General features: G+C 44.2%; 1 protein-coding gene across 2 annotated transcripts in view; it reads left to right on the forward strand.

The window, feature by feature from the left end:
• The window catches only part of FGGY (FGGY carbohydrate kinase domain containing), a 464,206-nt gene that overhangs the window by 283,459 nt on the left and 157,639 nt on the right, over window positions 1–23,108 (forward strand). For both annotated transcript variants that reach the window (XM_030205275.1, XM_030205274.1), the window contains exon 7: window positions 22,603–22,731. In XM_030205275.1, the coding sequence (XP_030061135.1) occupies window positions 22,603–22,731 (129 nt within the window). The remainder of the gene's footprint in view (window positions 1–22,602; window positions 22,732–23,108) is intronic.

Consider the following 23,108-nt stretch of genomic DNA (forward strand, 5'->3'; position numbering starts at 1 on the left):
GTTTGGGATTCTGAATGGAATCTTGCTACTATTTGAGATTCTGAATGGAATGTTGCTACTTTTGGGGGTTGTACATGGAATGTTGCTACTCTTTGGGGTTCTACATGGAATGTTGCTACTATTTGGGATTCTGAATAGAATCTTGTTACTTTGGGGGGTTCTACATGGAATGCTGCTACTATTTGGGTTTCTGCCAGGTACTTGTGACCTGGATTGGCCACTGTTGAAAACAGGATAGTGTACTAGCTGGACCATTTGTCTAACCCAGTATGGCTATTCTTATGTTTTTAATGGGTGTTAAATAGGTGTGTTCATAGTGTCTAAATTATGAGGCCTCCTATAGAATTATCCGCCACCTGCATAGCACACTTTAGTGAAAAGGCCTCTTAGTAAGCACAGAGAGACAGTAGGCTCTTTCCGAGCCTAGATTTATAAGAGTGTAATCTGTAAAGGATTAATTTTCTTAGTTTATTGCTGTAAGAAATATTCCTAGTGATAGGTATTGAAAAAGAGAGATTTAGATGAGAATGTACACAGTACCCTGCAATCAAGTAATAATACAAGGAAGGGAATCTGACATCTAGCATAAACAAAGTTGTTAAAAAAAAATTGCCTGTCTTGGAACCTGACCAAAAGTGAAGCCAGAGTCCTGTTTTTATCTCACAATTGCTGTCTGATCCATCTAAGTTTCTACGAGAGTGTTTTTCTTCCAAGAGTTGCTCTCCAGTTCACCATGGGCTCAATTCATTCAAAACTGAGTTAAAATGTTAAAATGGTTCAGTATGACCGCCTATAGGTCTGAAAAAAAAACCCCCAAATCAAATAAACTCCCTTTTTGAAGGTTTTGAAACTAAGGGGTCCTTTTTACTTAGCTGCAGTAAGCACTAACGTGTGCTTATTTCAGCAGAAAGGTCTTACCGCAGGATGCGCTCAGGAGTTCTACAGTAATTTTTAAATGTGTATGCGTTACCCATGTGCTAAAAAGCAGAATTTATATAGTGCTGGGGGCAAAGGGTAGGTGGGTTTTGTGGTAATTGGTTAGTGCTAACCTATTAGTGTTTGGTTAGCACATGAGCCCTTGCTGCTTACAAAATAGGTGGCAGGTAGGGGCTCATTGCGCTAATGGAAAATGAGCACTTGGCCATTAATATGCTGTCACGAAAGGAGCAGATCGCACAGGCAAAGGTCCTTTGAGAAATACTTTATTCATGTGATGGCTATAAAAAGCCCAACACTGGCTGTGTTTCGCCCATGCAAGGGCTGCGTCAGGGGCTAAAGTAACCAAGCAGTATTTACAAAGCACTTCACCTCCTTGGTAAAAAGCACTCTCAGGCAGATGATCAAAAGCAAACGCCGGCGCTAGAGGCTGTTAGCGCCATGCTAGCGCCGGCGTTTGCTACCACCCCATGATCAGAGCCCTCGAGCGCGTGAAACAACGCACTAGAGGGCTCTTAGCGCAAGTAGCATGCAAATGCATGCTAAACAGTGCTCTTAGCGCAAGTAGCCTGCAAATGCACGCTAATCAGCGCTTAACGCATTAATCCCCAATGATCAGCGTCCAGCTCGCAAAGATAGGGTCGCTGGCTGCGACAAACCCTACGCCAGCTCCGAGCTGGCGTTAGGGTTTGCAGACCATTGGGGAGGAATGGTGAGCCCTGTCCGGCATGCATTTACATGCTGGCAGGCCCCCATTCCCCCCTACAGCAAACCTGTCAGCGAGGGCAGTTGAGGACGTCCAAAATTTGGACGTTTCTGTGACGGGGCAGTTGAGGACGTCCAAATTTTGTACGTTTCGGCAATGGGCAATTAAAGACGTCCAAAATTGGATGTTTGTATGAGAAAGACGTCTTTCTCATAGAAACATCCAATTTTGGACGTCCTTAACTGCCCATTGCAGAAACGTCCAAATTTTGGACGTCCTCAACTGCCCCGTCGCTATACCTCCGACACCCCCTTGAAATTTGGCCGTCCCTGCAACAGGGCAGTTGAGGACATCCATCTTCCGATTTAAAGATGGGCGTCCTTCTCTTTTCGTTGGTCTCCAGCCCAGACCTGTCAAACAAGTGTGGGAGGATTGTGCTGAGCGCATGCTCAGGTACAATTCTCCCGCACTTCTACCCCATAATCAGATATAATTGCGCTGCTTAAATTTGCATGCATTATCTCTGATCATAGGTCTAATAGCGCCCCGCGCTGTTCCAGCGCTATTTTAGAGCGCTGTTTGGAACATCGCAGGGCTTTTGATCATCTGCCTGTCTGTGCCAAAAGATAACAACCTCACACAGCATTTCTGTAATGTGCTGAAATGCTGTCTGAGTTTGTTATCTTTTGGCACAGAGTGCTTTTTACCAAGGAGGTGAAGTGCTTTGTAAATACCGCTTGGTTACTTTAGCCCCTGACGCAGCCCTTGCGTGGGCAAAATACGGCCAGTGTCCGGCTTTTTATAGTCTTCACATGAATAAAGTATTTCTCATAGGACCTTTGCCTGTGTGATCTGCTCCTTTCTTACCGTTGTTTTGGATCTTGTAGTGATAGAATTCAAAAACGCGTGTGATAAAGCAGATTCTCTATATGGCATGAATAAAATTGTACAGCATTTCAACTTTTGCACTTTAAAGAATTAAAAAAATGGCAGAGAGGGGATATACTACACCAGCATCAATTACAACCTTAAAGACAAAGGGGGTAACCCACAGAATCGCAGGTCCCTTGCCTCCTTTCCGGTGTACTGGATGAGCCATGTTGGTTTTTATCTACTGTGACTAGTAACACAGTAACAATAAATGTTTACCTTTATTGAAGTTTATGGTCAGTCTTTCCTGATATGTGCCCTCCAAATGCCAAAACAATGTTGTGAATGTTAAGAGAGATAGGGGAAGAAGAAAAGGTTACATCCCTTCCAGGCCAAAAGTGGAAAAAATCATAAAACCTTTGCTAGATACTGTGAGATACTGAGCCAACATAATTAAAGTTCTGGCACCCTCCACTGTCAGTTATAGCACCTGGAATATTTGAAATAGTTATAAAATACAAATTAAATAGCCAAAACTTCTCCAAAATCATATAATCAAAACAGATTGTTTTAAAATCTGGGCAAGTCACTTAACCCTCCATTGCCCCAGGTAAGCCGCATTGAGCCTGCCATGAGTGGGAAAGCGCGGGGTACAAATGTAACAAAAATAAAATAGATACTATTGGAGATTCTACATGGAATGTTGCTACTATTGGAGATTCTACATGGAATGTTGCTATTCCACTAGCAACATTCCATGTAGAAGGCTGCGCAGGCTTCTGTTTCTGTGAGTCTGACGTCCTGCACGTACGTGCAGGACGTCAGACTCACAGAAGCAGAAGCCTGCGCGGCCACATTGGTGATCTGCAAGGGCCGACTTCTAGTGGAATAGCAACATTCCATGTAGAATCTCAAATAGTAGCAACAGTGGAGGAGTGGCCTAGTGGTTAGGGTGGTGGACTTTGGTCCTGAGGAACTGAGTTTGATTCCCACTTCAGGCACAGGCAGCTCCTTGTGACTCTGGGCAAGTCACTTAACCCTCCATTGCCCCATGTAAGCCGCATTGAGCCTGCCATGAGTGGGAAAGCGCGGGGTACAAATGTAACAAAAATAAAATAAAACCTGTGTCCCTCATCTGTCTCTCACTGCCTCCCAGTGGGCCAGCCAGCCCTAATTTGTGGCTGTCTTTCTCATCTCCCAGCCCTAGCCTGCAGCTGTCTCTCACTTTTCATCAGAATACGTGTCTGAGGTTTTCTTTCTCCACCGGTTCACAGCAGGGTGTGCATATGAAAAACTTTTGGTTTTGTCTCAGATCATTTTCAGATCGGTCTGTTCAGACTTTTTGGTTTGGTTCAGAAATTAGTGCATATGAAATTTGATTAATGTGCATAAAAAATATTCTAACACACGTACATGAACTGTGCACACATTAATTTGAAGATTTTGTGTGCATAGCCAACTTCATGTGCATTTTTTTACAAACTGAAAGCAGTAGCAATAGCACCTTTCATATCCAATTTGATCAATGCCAGAAGGAGGAAGTCCTTCTCTAATTAGGAAGTAACACCAATGCAGAGGTTCTCAAGATGTTAAGGCAGAAAGGAGAAGCTTAAAAGAAATCTGGAAACCTTTCCTTCTCCAACATATAGAATAAGGGGCAGATGCTCAAAAGTCGCCATTAATTACTGCGTGTGGTTATACCCATGGTTGAACTTACCGATTTTGAAAAAGCAATCGATGCTCAAAGGAAATCGCATGCAGATGAGATGCATGGAAATTCTGCATGCAGATTGGCAGGGAAAGCACCTAACACATTGTGATAAAGTCACCTCCAGGATAGTTGGGTTAAGGAAGTTTCAGTCTGAAATACAAGTCCCAGAAGGCATTGCAGGCAAGGAGCCAGAGGGTGAGATGAAGAACCCGGACTGGACTCCTAGCTGCAATCGGGGAAGACATGGGTGTAAGCGGGCAGGTTGTGTAGAGTGGCTGCCACTAGGCGGAAAAGAGAGTTGGGAAACCCTGTGTGTAGGAGCTCATCATTGGTCTCATTAGTCTAATGCTTAACTCAGCTGGTTTGGGTGTGAGGAAGTTAATGGAAGGAGAATGATTGGTTGTAGTAGCTGAAGCCAGGGATTGATTAGGCAGGTGGGAAGGAGTCCCAGGAGTTCAGTTGAGTTCAGGAGAGAGAAGCAGAAGGAGAGAAGGAGTTGCAGGCTGAAAACCCTTGGGCAAGGAGGTCCCTAAAGTACTGGCAGTTACAGGCTGAAAATCCTTGGGCAGGGAGCTCCCTAAAGGACTGAAGCAGGCTGAAATTCCTTGGGTGAGAAGAAGTCCCAAAAGTATTGAATTCACTGTGAAGCTGATGCAGAGGAAAACCCTTGGGTAGAAGGAGTCCCTAAAATATTGAACTCTCCTGAAGGTAAAGAGGATAGAAGGTAGAACTGCTGCTGGGGTGACTGAACTGTGATGATGAACTGAAAGAACTGTTTGTCTTGGGAACTGAATTACTGTTTATTGTGCACTGGCTAGAGCCCAGACTGGAGCCTGTAAGCCTGTTTTGAACCCTGGTATGTGCTATGCTGCTGTTGGAACTGTGTACTAGAAACCTGCATGGAATAAAGTCCTTGAGTTTGAAGTTACTGGTGAATATCTGTTTCTTCATTGTACCGGGAGCCTGTGGTTAGAGGAGATTGTTCTATCCCTGGCTGCACAAGAGAGGCGCCTGGTTACAACATTCGCAAAACAATCTAGCAGTAAGTGTTGTTCTGCACATGCCCAGGAAAAAAGGCAACAACCACATCATATGTGTGTTTCATAGGAACCTCCATCCACGTCTCCTGTTGCAGTGGAACGTGACCACAAGGTACATGTGGAAAACAAACGCACACAATGCACAAGCTTGTATACAACGGACTTCTATTGCAGTTTTTTTATTTATAGTGAAAGAACAGCCTTTGTGCGGTATTCTTCTGCCATAAAGCAAACCTTTGTGTGGTATTCTTCTGCCGTAAAGCAAACCTTTGTGCATGCACTATAGATGAACATCATATGCGTGTGTTCACTGACATCACTACTTTTTAATGCCACTATTATGGGTGCAACACACACACTTATAATACACGCACATGGCACATTTTCAATATACATACAAATGTGGCACTGTAGAAATGATTTATAGTAGTAGTAGTAGTAGTAAATGCAAGCAGACTGCTCCGCTGGGAAGTTGTCCTCATGCAATGACAGCTCCAGATCTTCCGGAAAAATGTTGAACGTTAGATGTAGGTGCTCCTTTTCTGTGCATTGCATGGAAATGTCTGTGCATTGCACAGAATGCTCATTTTAATACTAATGAGCTTGTTGTAATACATTTGCATAGGATTATCGATACTGTGCTACCACAAACGGTAAAAGCGACTCAGAACCCCTTTGTGCACTAGATGCTGAATAACAACCAATCTAAATCAAAGGTTGCAAGCATGTTATTCTCAACTGACCCTTGCATGTTCTCTCCTTCTTCTTCCCCTCCCTGGTTCTTTCATTCCTGTCTTCAATCCATTGTAGCTAGTGGCCACAAAATATTCCTAACAGCTATAAGCTGATAGTAATTTTCCTATTTAAAAAAACTGGACTACAAGCTACAGCATGAAGTTTTAAAACAGCCAGGACTGAATAACCCTGTTGACCTAGGAAGCAAATGCTAATTACAGCCCTGTGTGTGAATTCTTCTTTGCTGTATGGAGGAGGGCGTAGTTAGAGAGAGAGAGACTTCATTTAGATTTTTTTTCCCCAGACCGTAAAATAATGTCTGAAATAGAAAGTCAGAACAACAAAAGAACTCATGACAAGTCTTTACCTGACTGTGTGCTGGAAAAGCCTCATATTACAATCTGCAGGGCCTTTGTGTATGGCAACAACAACAACAAAAAAAAACCAGAACCTGGTTCTCATGGTGTTTGAATGATGTTTTTTATGTGGTGGGGCAATGTGATCTCCTTTTTCTTGTTTGTTACCTGTCAGATCTGTTTGCTTTCAGCCACTGCAGTGGAGGGAAAAACCACGTAGCAGGTAGATTCCACAATGGTTCACTGATCAGGTTGAAAACACGAGGACTAATATTAAGCCGGTGATCGCTGCCAGCATTATACCCAGACATTCAATGCCAGGCTAGTCTGGGCTCCAGCATTGAATTTCTGGGTATCTAGAGCCGGCAAAACCATAGCCAGTTAAGTGCAATATTTGGCACTTAACCGGTTATGAAGAACCACATAAAGACAGGACTGCATTTTATGCAGTCCTGGTTTAGCCGGTTAAGTGCTGAAAATGGGCACTTAACTGGCTAAGTGCTGACTCCATCCCAGAACACACCCCAAATAGCAGTTTTGGCTTGGGCGCTAACCAGGCATTTTCAACGGCAGTATCTGATTTCCAGAGCCCGATTTGGCCAAGTTTTAACTTGTGCCTGCTGCAGGGGAAATGCACAGAGGAGGTAATTCTCTATCAGGCTTATTTTTGAGGGAGATGGGCATCTTTCTCTCAGGGTCGCCCAAATCGGCATAATGGAAAGCCGATTTTGGGTTTCCCCAACTGCTTCAAGTCACGGGGACAACCAAAGTTCCCGGGGGCATGTCGGAGGCGTAGTGAAGGCGGGACTGGGGCGTGCCTAACAGATGGGTGTCCTCGAGCGATAATGGAAAAAAGAAGGGCGTCCCTGACGAGCACTTGGCCGACTTTACTTGGTCCATTTTTTCTTATGACCAAGCCTCAAAAAGGTGTATGAACTGACCAGGTGACCACCAGAGGATCGGGGATGACCTCTCCTGACTCCCCCAGTGGACACTAACCCCCTCCCACCCTGAAAAAAACAACTTTAAAAACTTTTTTTGCCACCCTCAAATATCATACTCAGGTCCATCGCAGCAGTATGCAGGTCCCTGGGGGGGGGAGGTGTGTGTGTGTCAGCGGAGGCATAGCGAAGGCGTGGACGTCCTTCTTTCAAACATTTTGGATGTTCTGAACTGCCCCTCCACACACACACACACAGGGATGGCCAAATTTCAAGGGAGTGGACGTCCTTCTTTCAAAATTTTGGATGTCCTGAACTGCCCCCCCCCCCCCCACCTACAGGGACGGCCAAATTTCAAGGGACTGGAGTGGAGGAGTGGCCTAGTGGTTAGAGCACTGGTCTTGCAATCCCGAGGTGGCCAGTTCAAATCCCACTGCTGCTACTTGTGATCCAGAATCCAAATAAATAAAGGGGGTGTCATAGGCATAGTAAAGACATGGACATCTTTCTCACAGAAACATCCACATTTTGGACGTGCTCAACTGCCCATCGCAGGGACGGAGGCATAGCGAAGGCACCTAGCACTTGGACGTCCTTCACCCATACTAAAAAAAAAAGATGTCCCTGACGAGCACCTGGACTTCTGTTCAGTTAGTGCATCAGTTAGTCCACTGCAGTGCCCCCTGTGGTACCCAGTTGGTGTCCTGGCATGTCAGGGGAACCAGTGCAGTACAAATTCTGGCTCCTCCCACGACCAAATGATTTGGATTTGGTCATTTTTGAGATGGGCGTCCTTGGTTTCCATTATGGCCGAAAACCGAGGACGACCATCTCTAAGGTCAACCATCTCAACATTTATGTCGACCATCTCTAAGGTCGACCTAAATGTTGAGATTTGGGCGTCCCCGACCGTATTATCGAAACGAAAGATAGACGCCCATCTTGTTTCGATATTATGGGTTTCCCTGCCCCTTCGTGGGGACGTCCTGCGAAGACAGGAAAGCTTGGGTGCCCCGTTTGATTATGCCCCTCTATAGATCATGTAAAGTTAGGCACCAGGATGATGTGCATGCATAATCTCCTTATAGATAGGGTGCAAATCCGCATCTACTCACCTAATTTGGCTGGTGTAAATGCTCACGCCTAACTGTAGGCACATAACTCCCTGACATGCCCCTCCCAGGTCCACACTCCCTTGCAGTTGTGCACAATGGACTTTGGGTGTACAACTTATAGAATACAACTAATGGCAGTTAACACATGCAACTATAAATTAATACCAATTAATGTTTGTTAAGGCCAATTATTGGTACTTATCACCATATAAGTGCCACTGTAGCGCCAATTAGCTATTTAAGTTATGTGCATAACTGACCCTATTGTATAACTGCATACCTAACTTTGGGCACCATCTGTAGAATTTGGGAGGAAATCTGTAATTGCACATAAATAACAATGAATAACCACTGTTAGCCTAATAATGTACAAGCAGCAATAAATTATGTAGTTCATACCATCAAAATCAATGTAAAAAAAAAAAATGCCACAAACACAAAGAAGAGACTTTGGGAAGCACAGGCACCAAAGCAGACACAAGATCCAGAAGAATCATTTTTCAAAGGACTAAAACAATCTTTATTCAAGAAGACCCGATGTGGCCACGTTTCACCGAAATGACTGCATCAGGGGGTTTATAAAATACTAGCCGTTGAGCCCGTAAAAACGGACTCGTATAGGAAAGGGGGGGTTGAAAGCCCCTTCCCGTCGCCGCTGCAAGGCCCCCTCGCCACTGAGCTCACCCCCCCGAGTCGCCGCCACCCCTCCATCCGGCCCGGGCCCTCGCTCCGCTATTGAAACAGCGAGGGAACGCAGCACACAGCTTTGCTGAGCTGCCGTCCTTCCTTCTTCTTCTCTGCCTGTGTCCCGCCCTCATGTGATGTAATGTCATCGAGGGCGGGACACAGGCAGAGAAGAAGAAGGAAGGACGGCAGCTCAGCAGAGCTGTGTGCTGCGTTCCCTCGCTGTTTCAATAGCGGAGCGAGGGCCCGGCCGGGTGAAGGGTGGGGGGAGCGTTAGCGACAGCGGTTTCGTCCCTCGCAAATGCACAGTAGAGACCCTCTCTGTTCTGCCCCCATCATAACGTATTGACGCAGGGGCGGGGCAGAGAGGGTCTCTACCATGCATTTGCGAGTGAGTACGACACTCGCCATTTATATGTTTGACTAGCCAGGGATACAAGCAGTGCTTCCCCTGATTACTAGGGCAACGAAAGCTGCTGTCTGTCAGTAGATCCAAACACTGCTTTTTGGATCCAAAGGCGTCTACCCACTCTAAGGTTTTGTGGAGTTCTGTTTGCTTTGGTAAAAAGATTTTAGTGCTCAATCTCCTATGTTGATGTTTACAGCAGGTGAAAGCTGGTAAATGAGACCAATGTGCAAATGTTCAAATGTCAATTCATTCCCTCTCACTCCAGTGAGTAAAGGCCCAGCATAGCAGTTTTTAAGAAGGTTTAGTCCAGTTTCCCATGAAATTATCAACCTGGTTTCAAAGCAAGTTCAAACGTTTTTAACATGTGCCTGAAATTTTCTTATATAATCAGATTTAGCTTTGACCTAGTTCACACTGGGACACAAGTCTTGTACTTTTGTCAGGAAATCCATTTTTCACTCATATAAATCTTTTATAACCATGTGCAAAGAAATTAGAGCTGACAGTAACTTCTATCAGCCAGGGGCTGGGTTACTGGAGAAAAGGCAAGGAACTGCCAAAGAATGAGAAAAGGACAAATGCTTTATTTAGTTTATAGTGGGAGAGGAGACTTTTGTTTGTTTTTCATTTATCGTCTTAGCTTTTTTTCTCTCTGTTGTCTTAAGAGGGTTTTTGTTTTTATAATGTGTGCCAGTGGGTGTAGTGAAGAAGGGGCGGAGGATTTGGAGGAATGGTTCTAGAACTGCTGTTTGCCAGGGTCAAAGGATGGTGAATCTAGAGAAGAGAAAGCACACCAACGCAATGGATCACTCTACAAGCAGCTCATACCCTCGGCTTCTTTTTTCAAAAACCACAGAAAGGCGATATATCAAGTCCCATTCCCTTTCCCTCTTTGCATCCTCACTGTTCTATCATATAGCACTGAAAATATGTGAATGTGTACACTTCCGAGGTGTTTGTGAAGTTGCATGGAATCCTAATGCAAATGATTTGAATGTACCTAACTCAAGGCAACATACACTATTTTTAAGGATTCGTCCCTATATATGTTTTTTAATTCAGTTTGAAATTAATTTATGTATATTTTGAAATTTATAGATTATCATATTTATATTCTTCTTTCTATTTTTCCATGATATTATTGGTGTGGTATTATTTGATTTATGTGATATTTTCTTTTAATTTATTGTTAGAAATATATATTATTTAAAATATAAAATTATAAAAATCATATCTCTTGTTTCATATCAACTCTGTATACATACAGTTAGTCCACTATTTGCTGTTATGTTTCAACTTACTTTATATGTTATGATTTGTTCGTTACATAGACTCCTGATGCAGGCCTGAAAGGCCAAAACACAGCTGTGTCGAGTCCCAATCACTTTCCCTTTTTGATTTTTATGATTTATTTTATTTATTGCATTTGCATCCCACATTTTCCCACCTTTTTGCGGGTTCAGTGTGGCTTACAATATGAGTTGAATGTTGGAAATACAATTTGTTACAGATAGTTATGGATTACATTGTGCAGGGTTAAGCGAAACAATTGAGGTGTCGTTAAGGAATGTAATAATGGAACATAGGCATTGCAACTTTGGAAGGAGACAATGGGAGCTTAGAGGGCGGTAAAAAGGCATGAAGGCGTATGGTATATATCTTTCTGTGAGTAAAGGTATGAGTGATGTGATAATACGGGAATGGGAGTTCAGAGGTGAATGTATGATGCATTAGTGATCAGTAAGTGTGGACTTTATGTGTTTTGTTTCCGTAAATTTTTTCAAAAAGATGGGTCTTCAATAATCTGCGGAAGGAAGCTTGCTCGTTGGTTGTTCTTAGGTTGCGCGGCAGTGTATTCCAAAACTGCGTGCTCATGTGAGAAAAGGTTGACGCGTGTAGCGCTTTGTATTTCACGCCTTTGCTATTGGGGAAGTGGAGGTTAAGGAAGGTTCGGGATCAATAAACCTTTTAAAAATTGATTTCTGCAAGGTCGTCTTTTTCGATAGTCGTCTTTGCTGTTTCTGGGTTTTTTTTTTTTTCCCCTAAGATTGACCTGTTGACTTACAGCCTGGCTGCACCAGGATCATGTAAATCCTCCTTCCCATCCCTCTCAGATTAGATGTGGCTCAGATTTAATCTGAAATCAATTTGCTTATCCTTAAGCCAAATAGAGGGTTCTCTGTTAGAAACACTTTGAAAATTTACTAAAACTCTCATGCAACTGCAGAAAGGTTATGGAGGATTAGTTGTGGATTGTAAGCATGCAGAAAACCATAGTATAGTTAGAAAGCATAATTTAAAATACTCCTTTTCAAATGCATGTTTACTTTTTGCTCATGTTATGAGACAGGCATTTGAAGTTGCACAATCGTATCACCTGTGAGGGAGCTTGAATAAGAATTACACAATGATGACCACATGGGAGATGTATCTTTAAAGTTCTTTAGTGAAAGCACCAGAAGTAAAGACACAGGCTGCGTTTCAGCGAACGCAGCTACCTGCCTCAGGAGTCAGAATAAAACTACAAAACAAACAGAATGCTTCAAATAAACATATTGTAACCTTATAAAAACATAATATCTATAAAACTATGTGCAAAATGCATATTTATTTATTAGGATTTACTTACCGCCTTTTTGAAAGAATACACTCAAGGCAATGTACAGTAAGATAATTACAGCAGTAAAAATATTCAAATAATATAAAGTATGGTATGGCATAGTATACTACTTACAGTGTCAACACGCTATGTAATAGAACATTTTAAAAGACAGCGAGCGGTATAAGCAAAGATGGAACATATAAATAGGTAAGAGAGGAAGAGGAGTTAGAAAATAAGGTGACTAATTTAAAGAAAGTTGCACATGAAGTCAAAGAGATGATTAAATGTTATCTTAATTAATCTTACAGTAAAATCATAAATAGTATATATGTGAAGGAGTGACACGGGCTGCACATACTGCATCAGGACATGTTTCTCCACTCCTTCCCTTGCTGAAATAATATTTTTATGTTTAAACTTTTTTATTGACGATATGCATAATACAATTCAACTTGGAGTATTCATACAGCATGGATCAGTATACAAGTCAACATTCCAACAACACATTCAACATCGTCAATCACTTTCCCCCCCCCCCCCCCCATTTTCTCCTCCCCCCTCCCCCCCCCTCCTTACAACTTTTATGTTTGAATCATTTTATTGATGATCGACAAAAGACATGAGTTAGACAGTTCCATTCTAAATCAATACGTAACACCAACGTGGCAAACTATACAGAGTACATCCTGACTTTGTCGTCGTGAATTTTAATTCCCCCCCCCTCCCCCCCCTTATCCCTTCTCCCCTCCCCCCCCCTTCCCTTGTGGGCAATCTACTCAGAGGCCTCCATTTGGGCTTAATGCTTATACATCGCATAAGATCCACTAATTCTGCAGTACCCCAAAAAAAAAAACCCTTTAAATTAACAAGTCCGAAACTATAAACTTCAAACTCTTTCCCAGCTTAGCCCTCTTGAGAGCCTTCCCTTGCACCACCCTCCCCCCTCCCAATTAACCCCGTAATAAACAACGAATCTATTCCAACACTGCTGCTGACTTCTGGCTCCCACTCGCTGAACTTCCCAGGCCACACCGTAGTTGTGCATCCACTATTAAGCGAGAGGAACATTGTATTACGGTTGCCAGAATTAGGAGTCAGGCATGGCCCCCCTTGTAACAGACTCCCTGGTTAACAACACAGCGATGTACCTTGGCTCTGATGGCCCACCGCCGTAACTATGGAACCGCCGGGACCCACCCCTACTACCATCTCCTCTTCCTGTTAACCTATGGTCCCCTTAACAATAGGGAACCCTCTAATTGCAAAAAAAAAAAAAAAAATTTTTTAAGTTCAGAGCCTATTTAATATTAAACTCCGTGCTTTAGGTGACAGCGACTGTATGTATGGTTCCCAAACATCCAGAAATGCCTTTCGTCTCTTGGGGAAGGATCCTACCCCCCTACGCTCCATAACCATGATCTCATGAAACTTGTTTCTCCAATGCCAGTATTCCGGAGACTTCTCACTCTTCCATGCGCCCATAATAAGTTTTTTACCCACCATGCTGGCCTTGCGTATAAGCTGCTGAGCCCCTCTACCACAAGTTCGAAATACTTCGTATTTGTCCAAAATTATTCCCAGTGGAGAAAACGGAATCTTGTGCCTCACCAGGGATTCCAGATACTTGAATATCTGTTTCCAAAAGATCTGAATCATGCTGCACTTCCAAAGAGAATGAAAGAACGTGCCTTCTCCCCGTTTACACTTAGAGCATAATGGGTCCTCGACACCTCCAAATTTAAACACCTGGCTTTTGGCCATATATGCTCTAAAAATTATTCTGTACTGGCATTCCCGCATTCCTGCGTTTACAGAAATCTGCGGAATACGGGATATCAATTTCCGAAAATCCAACTGTAATTGGGGTTGCTCCAGGTCCACTGCCCACCTTTGACCAACTCGTTCCATGTCTTTGTCACCCTCTAGTTCTCCCAGAGCTCTCTGTAATCCCGAAACGGACAATCTATCTCCGGGGATTCCCCCCAAAAAAGCTCTTAATCTACGCCCGTGTCCTCCCTCCAACTTACTGGGTTCCAATGATCTAACATAATGTGACAACTGATGGTATGCAAATAAATGTGACGGACTGAAGCCCACCCCCAGTGCTCCCAGGGATAAAATCCTCCCTCCAGAATCCAAAACGTGTTCAAGTCTAGTAATCCCCAGCTCTGCCCATCTACGAAATGTTGGACTATCAGAGCCTGGTGTAAACTGTAAGTTCCCCTGAAGCGGAAGTAAGTCGGAGGTTTCTACTCCCAGACCCCACAGCCCATTTAGGTCCCTCCACACCTCTCTCAAGGGCCCCAATAGTACGCTGTGGCGCACATGCTCTGGTATTTCTCTTCTCGCGCAATGTAACAAATAACATGGATGAGTTGGACCAAAGTAATCAAATTCCATATTACGTGGAGTGTAATCTTGTCTCCCCAACATCCAATCTCCTAGGTGTCTCAACAAACACGCTTGGTTGTACCTCCGCATATTCGGGAGCCCCAAACCCCCCTCTCTCCATGGTCCGAAGAGGCATTGCAATGTTACTTTGGGTTTTGCATTTCTCCATACGAACTTCCGCAGATGTCTATACAATTGGCGGAGATCTTTCTTCCTGAGTCTCAAAGGCAACACCTGAAATGCATATAGCCATTTAGGAAATTCCACCATACGAAACAGGTGTACTCTTCCATGTAGAGTAAGCGGCAGCGTCTCCCATTGTCCCAACCGGCCCTTCATTTTATCTAATAAATTTGTGTAATTCAGTTGATATAATTTAGTCATGCTCATTGCAACTCTCACTCCCAAGTACGGGAGAAAATCTGTCGCCCACTTAAGCGGGAACCCAGACTCCCACTCCCTCTTTACGCTTGCGTGTGCTGTTAGTGCTAAGGATTTAGAGTAGTTAATCCGTAGGCCCGCAAAATCCCCATATTCCTGGAACAATTCCAATAGTGCTCGCAATGAACGACCCGGTTGTGTAAGATGGACTAATATATCATCTGCAAATGCAGAAACCTTGAATGAAGAAGCACCCCAGGTCACCCCTTCCACCTCTGGATGTAACTCGATCTCCCTAATTAGCGGGTCCAATGCGAGCACAAAGAGCAGAGGGGACAACGGGCACCCCTGCCTCGTACCCCTCCTGATTTTGAACAATGAGGATTGCTCTCCATTTACCCATAAGAATGCCCTGGGGTTATGATAAAGCGCCCCCACAGCCCCTCGAAACATACCCTCTATGCCAACTCTGTCCATCACCTGAAATAAGAAGTTCCACACTACACGGTCAAAGGCCTTCTCTGCGTCAAAACTGACCAACAGAGAAGGCCTTTTCCCGGCCTCTACGGTTTCCAGAGACGCCAAAAGAGCCCTCACATTCCTCCCCACTGATCTACCCTTCACAAATCCTACTTGTGGGGATGCGATCAAGTCTGGCAATACTCTAGACAGTCGATTTGCCAGTATCTTAGCATATATCTTAACATCACAGTTTAGCAATGATATGGGTCTGTATGATCCCACTTCTAATCCATCTTTCCCTGGTTTCTTGAACACTATCACTTTCGCTATGTTCATGGCATCCGACATTTCTCCTGTATTGGCCATCTCATTATATAAGTTTAACAAGGGAAGTGTCACCCGCTCCTGGACTATCTTAAAGTAGGCCATTGTAAACCCATCTGGGCCCCGGCGCTTTTTGTATCTTACTTTGTTGGAATGCCAACATCACTTCACCCTCTGTAATTGGGCTGTTTAGATATAGCTTTTGTGAGTCTGATATCTGGGGCAGGGTTTGATTAAGCAAATAAAGCATACTATCTGGCACTATATCAGTGGGCTCCCGATATAGACATTCATAGTATCTTCTAAAGCGCTCCGTTATGTCTTTAGCTGTCCTTAGAAGTCGACCTCCCTCTTCCCTTAAGCCCAAAACGCTCTTATTACCCCCTTCCCCTCTTAACAATCTGCCCATCAGCGCTCCTGCCTTATTCCCATGGATAAAGTATTGGTATTTATAATACATATGCGATTTCTTTGCCCTCTGATGGAGCAATTCATTCAAGGCCTGTTGTGTGGCTAGAAGAGCTCCTTTCCCTTCCGGTGTCATTTTTGCCCCACATCGTACCCTTTGCAAACGGATTTCTTTTTCCAATCTAAGAATCTCCTTATCTCTCATCTTCTTGACCCTGGCTCTATAAGCTATGATCTCACCCCGTATCACTGCTTTGGAGGTTTCCCAGTATAAACGTGGCTGATTTTGATGTTCCTTATTATGGTCTGCGAATTCCCTCCATTTCCCATCTATGTACTCCTTGAACTTAGAGTCCCAGAATAATTCCAATGGAAATCTCCAGCCCCCTCTACTCCCCACTACCCCTAGCCCTTGCATCTGTATCCAAATGAGCGAATGATCCGATATTTCACACGGACCTATCTCTGCATCCGACACTCTAGAAAAAAGATCTCTGGAAATAAATAAGTAATCTATGCGTGACTGCGTGAGGTGTGCTCTAGACACATGCGTGTAATCTTTCTGGGTAGGATGCAAAACCTGCCACGCATCAATCAAGTCTAGTGTCTTACAGAGAAAAGGCAGGCCCCCAGCAGCATGACCCAAATTCGTCGCTTGCACGCCCGTTTTATCCATCTGAATATCATATACCAAATTAAAGTCTCCACCCAGTATGACATTTTTCCCCTGATAGGGACTCAGCAGCTCTAGAAGAGTTTTGTAAAAATTTTTATCCCAAACATTTGGCGCATAGACATTGCAACAAACATATGTGACATTCCCCATCTCCACTTCTGCCAGCACAAATCTACCCTCTGGGCTCCGTTTAACTCTTGTGATCTGAAATTGCAGGCCTTTACGGAACATTATCAGTACTCCCCCTTTCTTGCCTACTGCCGGAGCGCCCACTACCTGTTCTATCCAACCTTTCTGAAACTTACTATGTTCCGATGACGTCAAATGCGTTTCTTGTAAGAACACTATATCCGCCCTATGACGGTTCATGGCTTGTAAGACTTTGGTACGCTTGATGGGTGATGAAATCCCCCCCACATTCCATGATATTACTTTAACCATACCTCATTCGTTCCCATGCTTCCCAAGTAAACTTGATTTTTAACACTTTGGTACGGGACACGCCCCCCAGCCCCTGGGCGTGCTCCATTTTCAAACTGAGGATGCACCACAGCGCTGCAACCCAGATCTGCTCTGATGAGAAAAAAAAAAATGACAAGACACAAAAAAAAAAAAAAAAACCCCATAGCCCTTGACTGTTGATTCCCCCCTCCCTCCCCCCCCCTCCCCCCCCTCCCCCCCCCCCCCTTTTCCACCCAAAGCGTTACTTGGGTCCTCTATGAGAACCGGTCACGTTCCCGCTCCTCCCCTCACCCCGCGACATCTTGTATCCTACTGATTTAAATGACCCCCTACATAACATACATCTCCCTCTCTCGGGAATGAATAGCACACAGTTTCTCCCTCTTCATTCTAGGTCATACCTCAACCTACATTTATAATGTTCAATGTAGCTGCAGGTTTATGTCTCAGCCATCTTCTTCTTCTGCACATACACGTGCTTCAGACCAATCTATCTGCTCCTTTTTCCCATCAGTGCTCTGGACTTCTTCTGGGGTCCACAGCTGCGCCACTCTCCTCTGGGTGAATTGTCAACCGCTTAATAAACTCCTTTGCCTCCTCTGGGGAAGTAAAAACATGTAGCTTGCCATTATTCTGGACTCTCAGCTTAGCTGGAAATAACAGGGCAAAACGTGCTCTTTTCTCGTGTAATTGCTTGCAGACCTCTGTAAACCGTCTGCGCTGGGCTGACACCGCTGCCGAGAAGTCCTGGAAACACAGTACTGTTGACTCTTCATATTGAATCTTTCCCTTCTGTCTCCAGGCTCGCAAGATTTCCTGCTTATGATCGTAGTTCAGCACTCTGCAAATCACAATTCGTGGTCTCTCTTCCCCTTGTCTTCGCTGCCCCAGGCGATACGCCCTTTCAATCTTAAAACAGTTCTCCAGTTGTTTCAGGGCAAGTACCTGAGGCAGCCATTTTTCCAGGAACCCCCGAAGATCTACCTCTCTCAGGGACTCTGGCAGTCCCACCAGCCTTAGGTTGTTGCGTCTGGACCTATTCTCTAGGTCCTCGATTTTTGCCTCCAGACTGTCCAGCTTTTTCTGCATTACACTTTGGGCAGCCACTTGCTGTGTTGATTGATCTTCTACCTCTGACAGGCGCTGTTGGAATCCTGCCATATCCGTTTTTAATCCCTCGAGTTTCCCGTCCATCTTTTCTATTTGGTCAGAGATCCGTTGTAGTTTTCTGTCAACTGACGCCTCTAGATGGCTCGAGACTTCTGCCGCGATCTCCGCCGCCCAGACTGAACCAACAGATTCTCCCGAGGAGGCCGCGTCCGCCATTTTGTTCTCTCCCACGCGGCTCCTCGTCCCGTCTTTTCTGTTTGCTTTTGTTGCCATCGCGGCGAAAGCAGGGATCGCGGCTGATTTATACCGCTGGTAAGTTCCCACAGTTCTCTCTGCGCTTTTTGAAGGTTTTTTTAGCTGATTTTGACGTCGCTAAGGGCTGATGTTAGCGAGGGTCCGCGGAGCTCTAACGTGCGGCGTCCTCCCCTTAGCCTAGCATCACGTGACCTCCATTGCTGAAATAATATTTAACCATCTCTCTAACCTCATGTGCACCTTACTTTCAAAGTCTTGTTACTCTCTTATCTATCTATATGTTCCATCTTTGCTTATACCCTTCGCTGTCAATTAAAATGTTCTATTACATATTGTGTTGGCATTGTAAATAGTATACCATCCTGCTTATAATCGAAGGAGAAAAACGCCTATATTGTGACCCAAATCGGGAGATAGACGTTTATCTCCCAAAAACGAATAAAGCGGTATAATCAAAAGCCGAATTTGGACGTTTTCAACTGCACTCTGTCGCGGATGTGGACAACGTTGATGGGGGCGTGTCGAAGGCGTGGTGAAGGCGGAACTGGGGCGTGGTTATCTGCCGATCAGAGATGGGCGCCTTTCGCCGATAATGGAAAAAAAATATGCGTTTTTAGCGAGAATTTAGGGCACTTTTCCTGGACCCTGTTTTTCCACGAATAAGGCCCCAAAAAGTGCCCTAAATGACCAGATGACCACTGGAGGGAATCGGGGATGACCTCCCCTGACTCCCCCAGTGGTCACGAACCCCCTCCCACCACAAAATATGCCGTTTCACAACTTTTTATTTTCACCCTCAAATGTCATACCCACCTCCCTGGCAGCAGTATGCAGGTCACTGGAGCAGTGGACTTCAGGCAGGTGGACCCAGGCTCATCCCCCCCCCCCCCCCCCACCTGTTACACTTGTGCTGGTAAATGGGAGCCCTCCAAACCGCCCCCCAAACCCACTGTACCCACGTGTAGGTGCCCCCCTTCACCCCTTAGGGCTATAGTAATGGTGTAGACTTGTGGGCAGTGGGTTTTGAGGGGGATTTGGGGGGCTCAACACCCAAGGGAAGGGTGCTATGCACCTGGGAGCTGTTTTACCTTTTTTTTTTTTTTTTGTAAAAGTGCCCCCTAGGGTGCCCGGTTGGTGTCCTGGCATGTGAGGTGGACCGGTGCAGTACGAATCCTGGCCCCTCCCACGAATAAATGTCTTGGAGTTATTCGTTTTTGAGCTGGGCGTTTTCGGTTTCCATTATCGCTGAAAAACAAAAACGCCAAGCTCAAAAAAAGATAAACGTCCATGTTTTTTCGAAAATACGATTCGGTCCGCCCCTTCACGGACCCGTTCTCGGAGATAAACGCCCATGGAGATAGACGTTTTCGTTCGATTATGCCCCTCTATGCCATACTTTGAATTATTTGAATATTTTTACTGCTGAAATTGCCTACTGCTTTTGTTTGATCTATTCTTACTGTACACCGCCTTGAGTGAATTCCTTAAAAAAAAAAAGGCAGTAAATAAATAAATAAACATACAAATATGCAATGCAAAATTAAAATTTACAAAATATATGAAGAGAGTGTGTAATAAGTGGACTGCAAGGTTATAGATAGGGAGCTGCATAATTGCAGTAAGAGAACTGCAAGTTTAAAATGCCAGGGTAAATAACCAATGAGCTACATGATGACAACAACACCTCATTAAAGGTCCTCCGAAACATGGCCCCTCTCGGGTCTTTATTTCTGGCGCTTTCAATAAAGAACTTTAAAGATACCTCTCCCTAGTGGTCGTCATTGTGTCATCCTCTACTTCTCCGTGGTCCCTGTTTATATTTCATAGAGGCTTCTTCCTGCTTGTGCTTTGGACCTTGTAGGGAACTTAAGCCACAAGAAGCAAGTGTCCTTGGGGTTCCTCTTGAGCAGTTGGACTCTGGTTAAGCCAACCTGCGTCCTTATTACAGTACATGATTCATCCTAAAACATCTGCAAACCAGCTGCTGATGCTGTCTTAACCCTTTCTTACAAGAGTAGCTAACTTACAGGAAAAAAAAAGGGAACGCGTTAACTGCCAAAATATCCTTTGTGTTTCATAAAAGGGGAATATTGACCATGGGGGGAATTCTATAAATTGCACTAAAAAATGGGCACAGGAAAAGTTTGGCACTAAGTGCTATTCAATAAAAGGAACATGCCTTTTATAGAATAGTGCTTAGCTCTGATTTCCAGGAACAAGTCTGGGCACCAGACTTACACCTGCTGAAACCTGGTATAAATCCTGGCATCCACGTGGGGAGTAGAGACTCATTATCCTATAACAGTGTGTGCAACTTTTTGGAAGATCCATGACCAGCACCATGCCCCCCCCCCCCCCCAATTTCCACACACCCTTTTGGGTTGTGCACTATAGGATTTAGGAGTCCAGCATTATAGAATATCGTGCAGCCAGATACGTGTGCAAATCCTAATTGGTGCCAATTAACATCAATAATTGGTTTGCTGATCACCGTGGCTGCATATCAGGCTCTTGGTTGCTAAACTATTTTATTCCTTAATATCCATTAATGTTAATAACTTGATAAATATTTTAATGACTGTTAATTTCCATAATAACAAAAAAAATACCTAGATTAGGAGCAGCAGCAGCTTCCACCTTCCACCCTGATACGTTGGGGGAAAAGAACTGCTGAATAATAATTATTATTATTATAAGATTAACCTAAATTCAAAAAAGCCCTAGATTAGCAAAAAAGGTTCCAGGTGGGCCATCTGGGAAAAATCACCACTGATTATAACTGAATTAATACTATAACCCTAACTCTACCCAGATCAATATTCAAAGAGGTTTAAGCATTTCAAGGTCAATTCTATAACAGGGTGCTCATATTTACATGCCACTTTTAAGTCTCCGCTATAGTTCTTTGGGGTTTCATGGTGGTCTGTATGTTCCAACAGCTCAACATGTGCGTCTTCCTTTATACTATGTATGAATGATTCTTGTTGTCTGATTTTTTGCTTTCCTTTTTTATTGTGTTGTTCTTTTCTATTTTAAATACCAGAAATGGTGGGATATCAAGCTAGATGCTATTCTATGAGGACATACATAAGTACTACTTTCCCCTGCATGGATGCTTGCAAAGAGGCATGTAAATATGAGCGCCTAGTTATAGAGTTTCTCTTATACTGTGAAAGTTGGTGCATTTGTAGTCAATCATTGGATGAAAGAGATTCTGAGTGTCCCTACCTATTATCTAGTGAATCCACAGCCAACGGAAGGGGCTTGGCGGAATCAGCTGGGAAAGAAGACCCTGTTGAGCTTGACTCTAGTCTGGCACTGTGAAGAGACATGAGAGGTGTAGGATAAGTGGGAAGCCCCCTCCCTAGGGGTAGGCAGTGAAATACTACTACTCATCATTTTTTCACTTAGCGATGAGGTGGGGAGAGTGGGCTCTCGCTTCCGGCAACAAGTGCCTGGTGCCCTCCGGGCGCGACCCTCTCCGGGAACAGTGGCAGGTGGGAAGTTTAACTGGGGTGGGTACACCTGTCAAACTATAACGCAGGTGTCCTAAGGCAAGCTCAGGGAGGACAGAAACGTCCCATGGGGCAATTTTCAGCCAAGCTGTTTTACCTGGGTAAATTCCTTTGAAAGCTGTCCCCCTGTATGCTTAGCAGCAGGGCCATAGCGAGCTATGTGCAGGCAGTGTGGCCACCCAGGGCGCAAAGGAGACAGGGGCCTCAAAATTGTGTCCTGTCCATTGCCTTTTCTGCTTGAATGCAACACAGTGGGTGGGATAGCAGCTCTAGAGGGTACATCGCACAGGGCGTGTTTGCAGCTTGGGACAGTCCTGCTTTGCAGATATCCTATTTTAATGTTGTAAATGTCATTATCCTGCTTAAATTGTAGGGGCAGCAGTGTCCATTGTTGTTTCAATGTATTCCTTGTGAAGGGGAAAATCTGAAACTTTGATTTATTTGCAGTGAACATATGTTTGCTTTCTTGTTGATCAGATTGACAGGTGTTTGGTTTTTCTTGTGTCTGCGCAGGAAACCAGGTTCTTTCTCCCGGAGCTCCTGTTGGAAATGGTCTAACAGCAGACGCTGCCAAAGACCTTGGACTCCCCGAGGGGATTGCGGTAGCGGCTTCACTCATTGATGCACATGCAGGAGGACTAGGTAATCTATTAAATGTTGATTCTTCTGGGATACGAAAATATTACCGAGCTACTCTTTTTATGAAACAAAAATCTCCTGGGTTCCCATGGTGCTTCATTTCTGTAAACACACCTGAACAACAGGTGGTTTCAGACTAAAATGATCTAACAAGAGGGTACACAATATATAACCCATTAATAGATAAATAAATGTACCATTCAGGAAAGAGCTTACTGAACTCCTGTAGTATTTCAGGCCCATTCACATAGAGGCTTAGAAATATTTGTGGCAGAAAGTCGTTTGGCTTTGACAATAAAAATAATCAGAGCCGATGTTTAAAATAGAAACCCAGAAGCAACAGAGCATTGCCAATCTTGGGGAAAATGAAGAAACACATC

Source organism: Microcaecilia unicolor, chromosome 6, assembly GCF_901765095.1.
Source record: "Microcaecilia unicolor chromosome 6, aMicUni1.1, whole genome shotgun sequence".
Classification (NCBI taxonomy): Eukaryota; Metazoa; Chordata; class Amphibia; order Gymnophiona; family Siphonopidae; genus Microcaecilia; species Microcaecilia unicolor.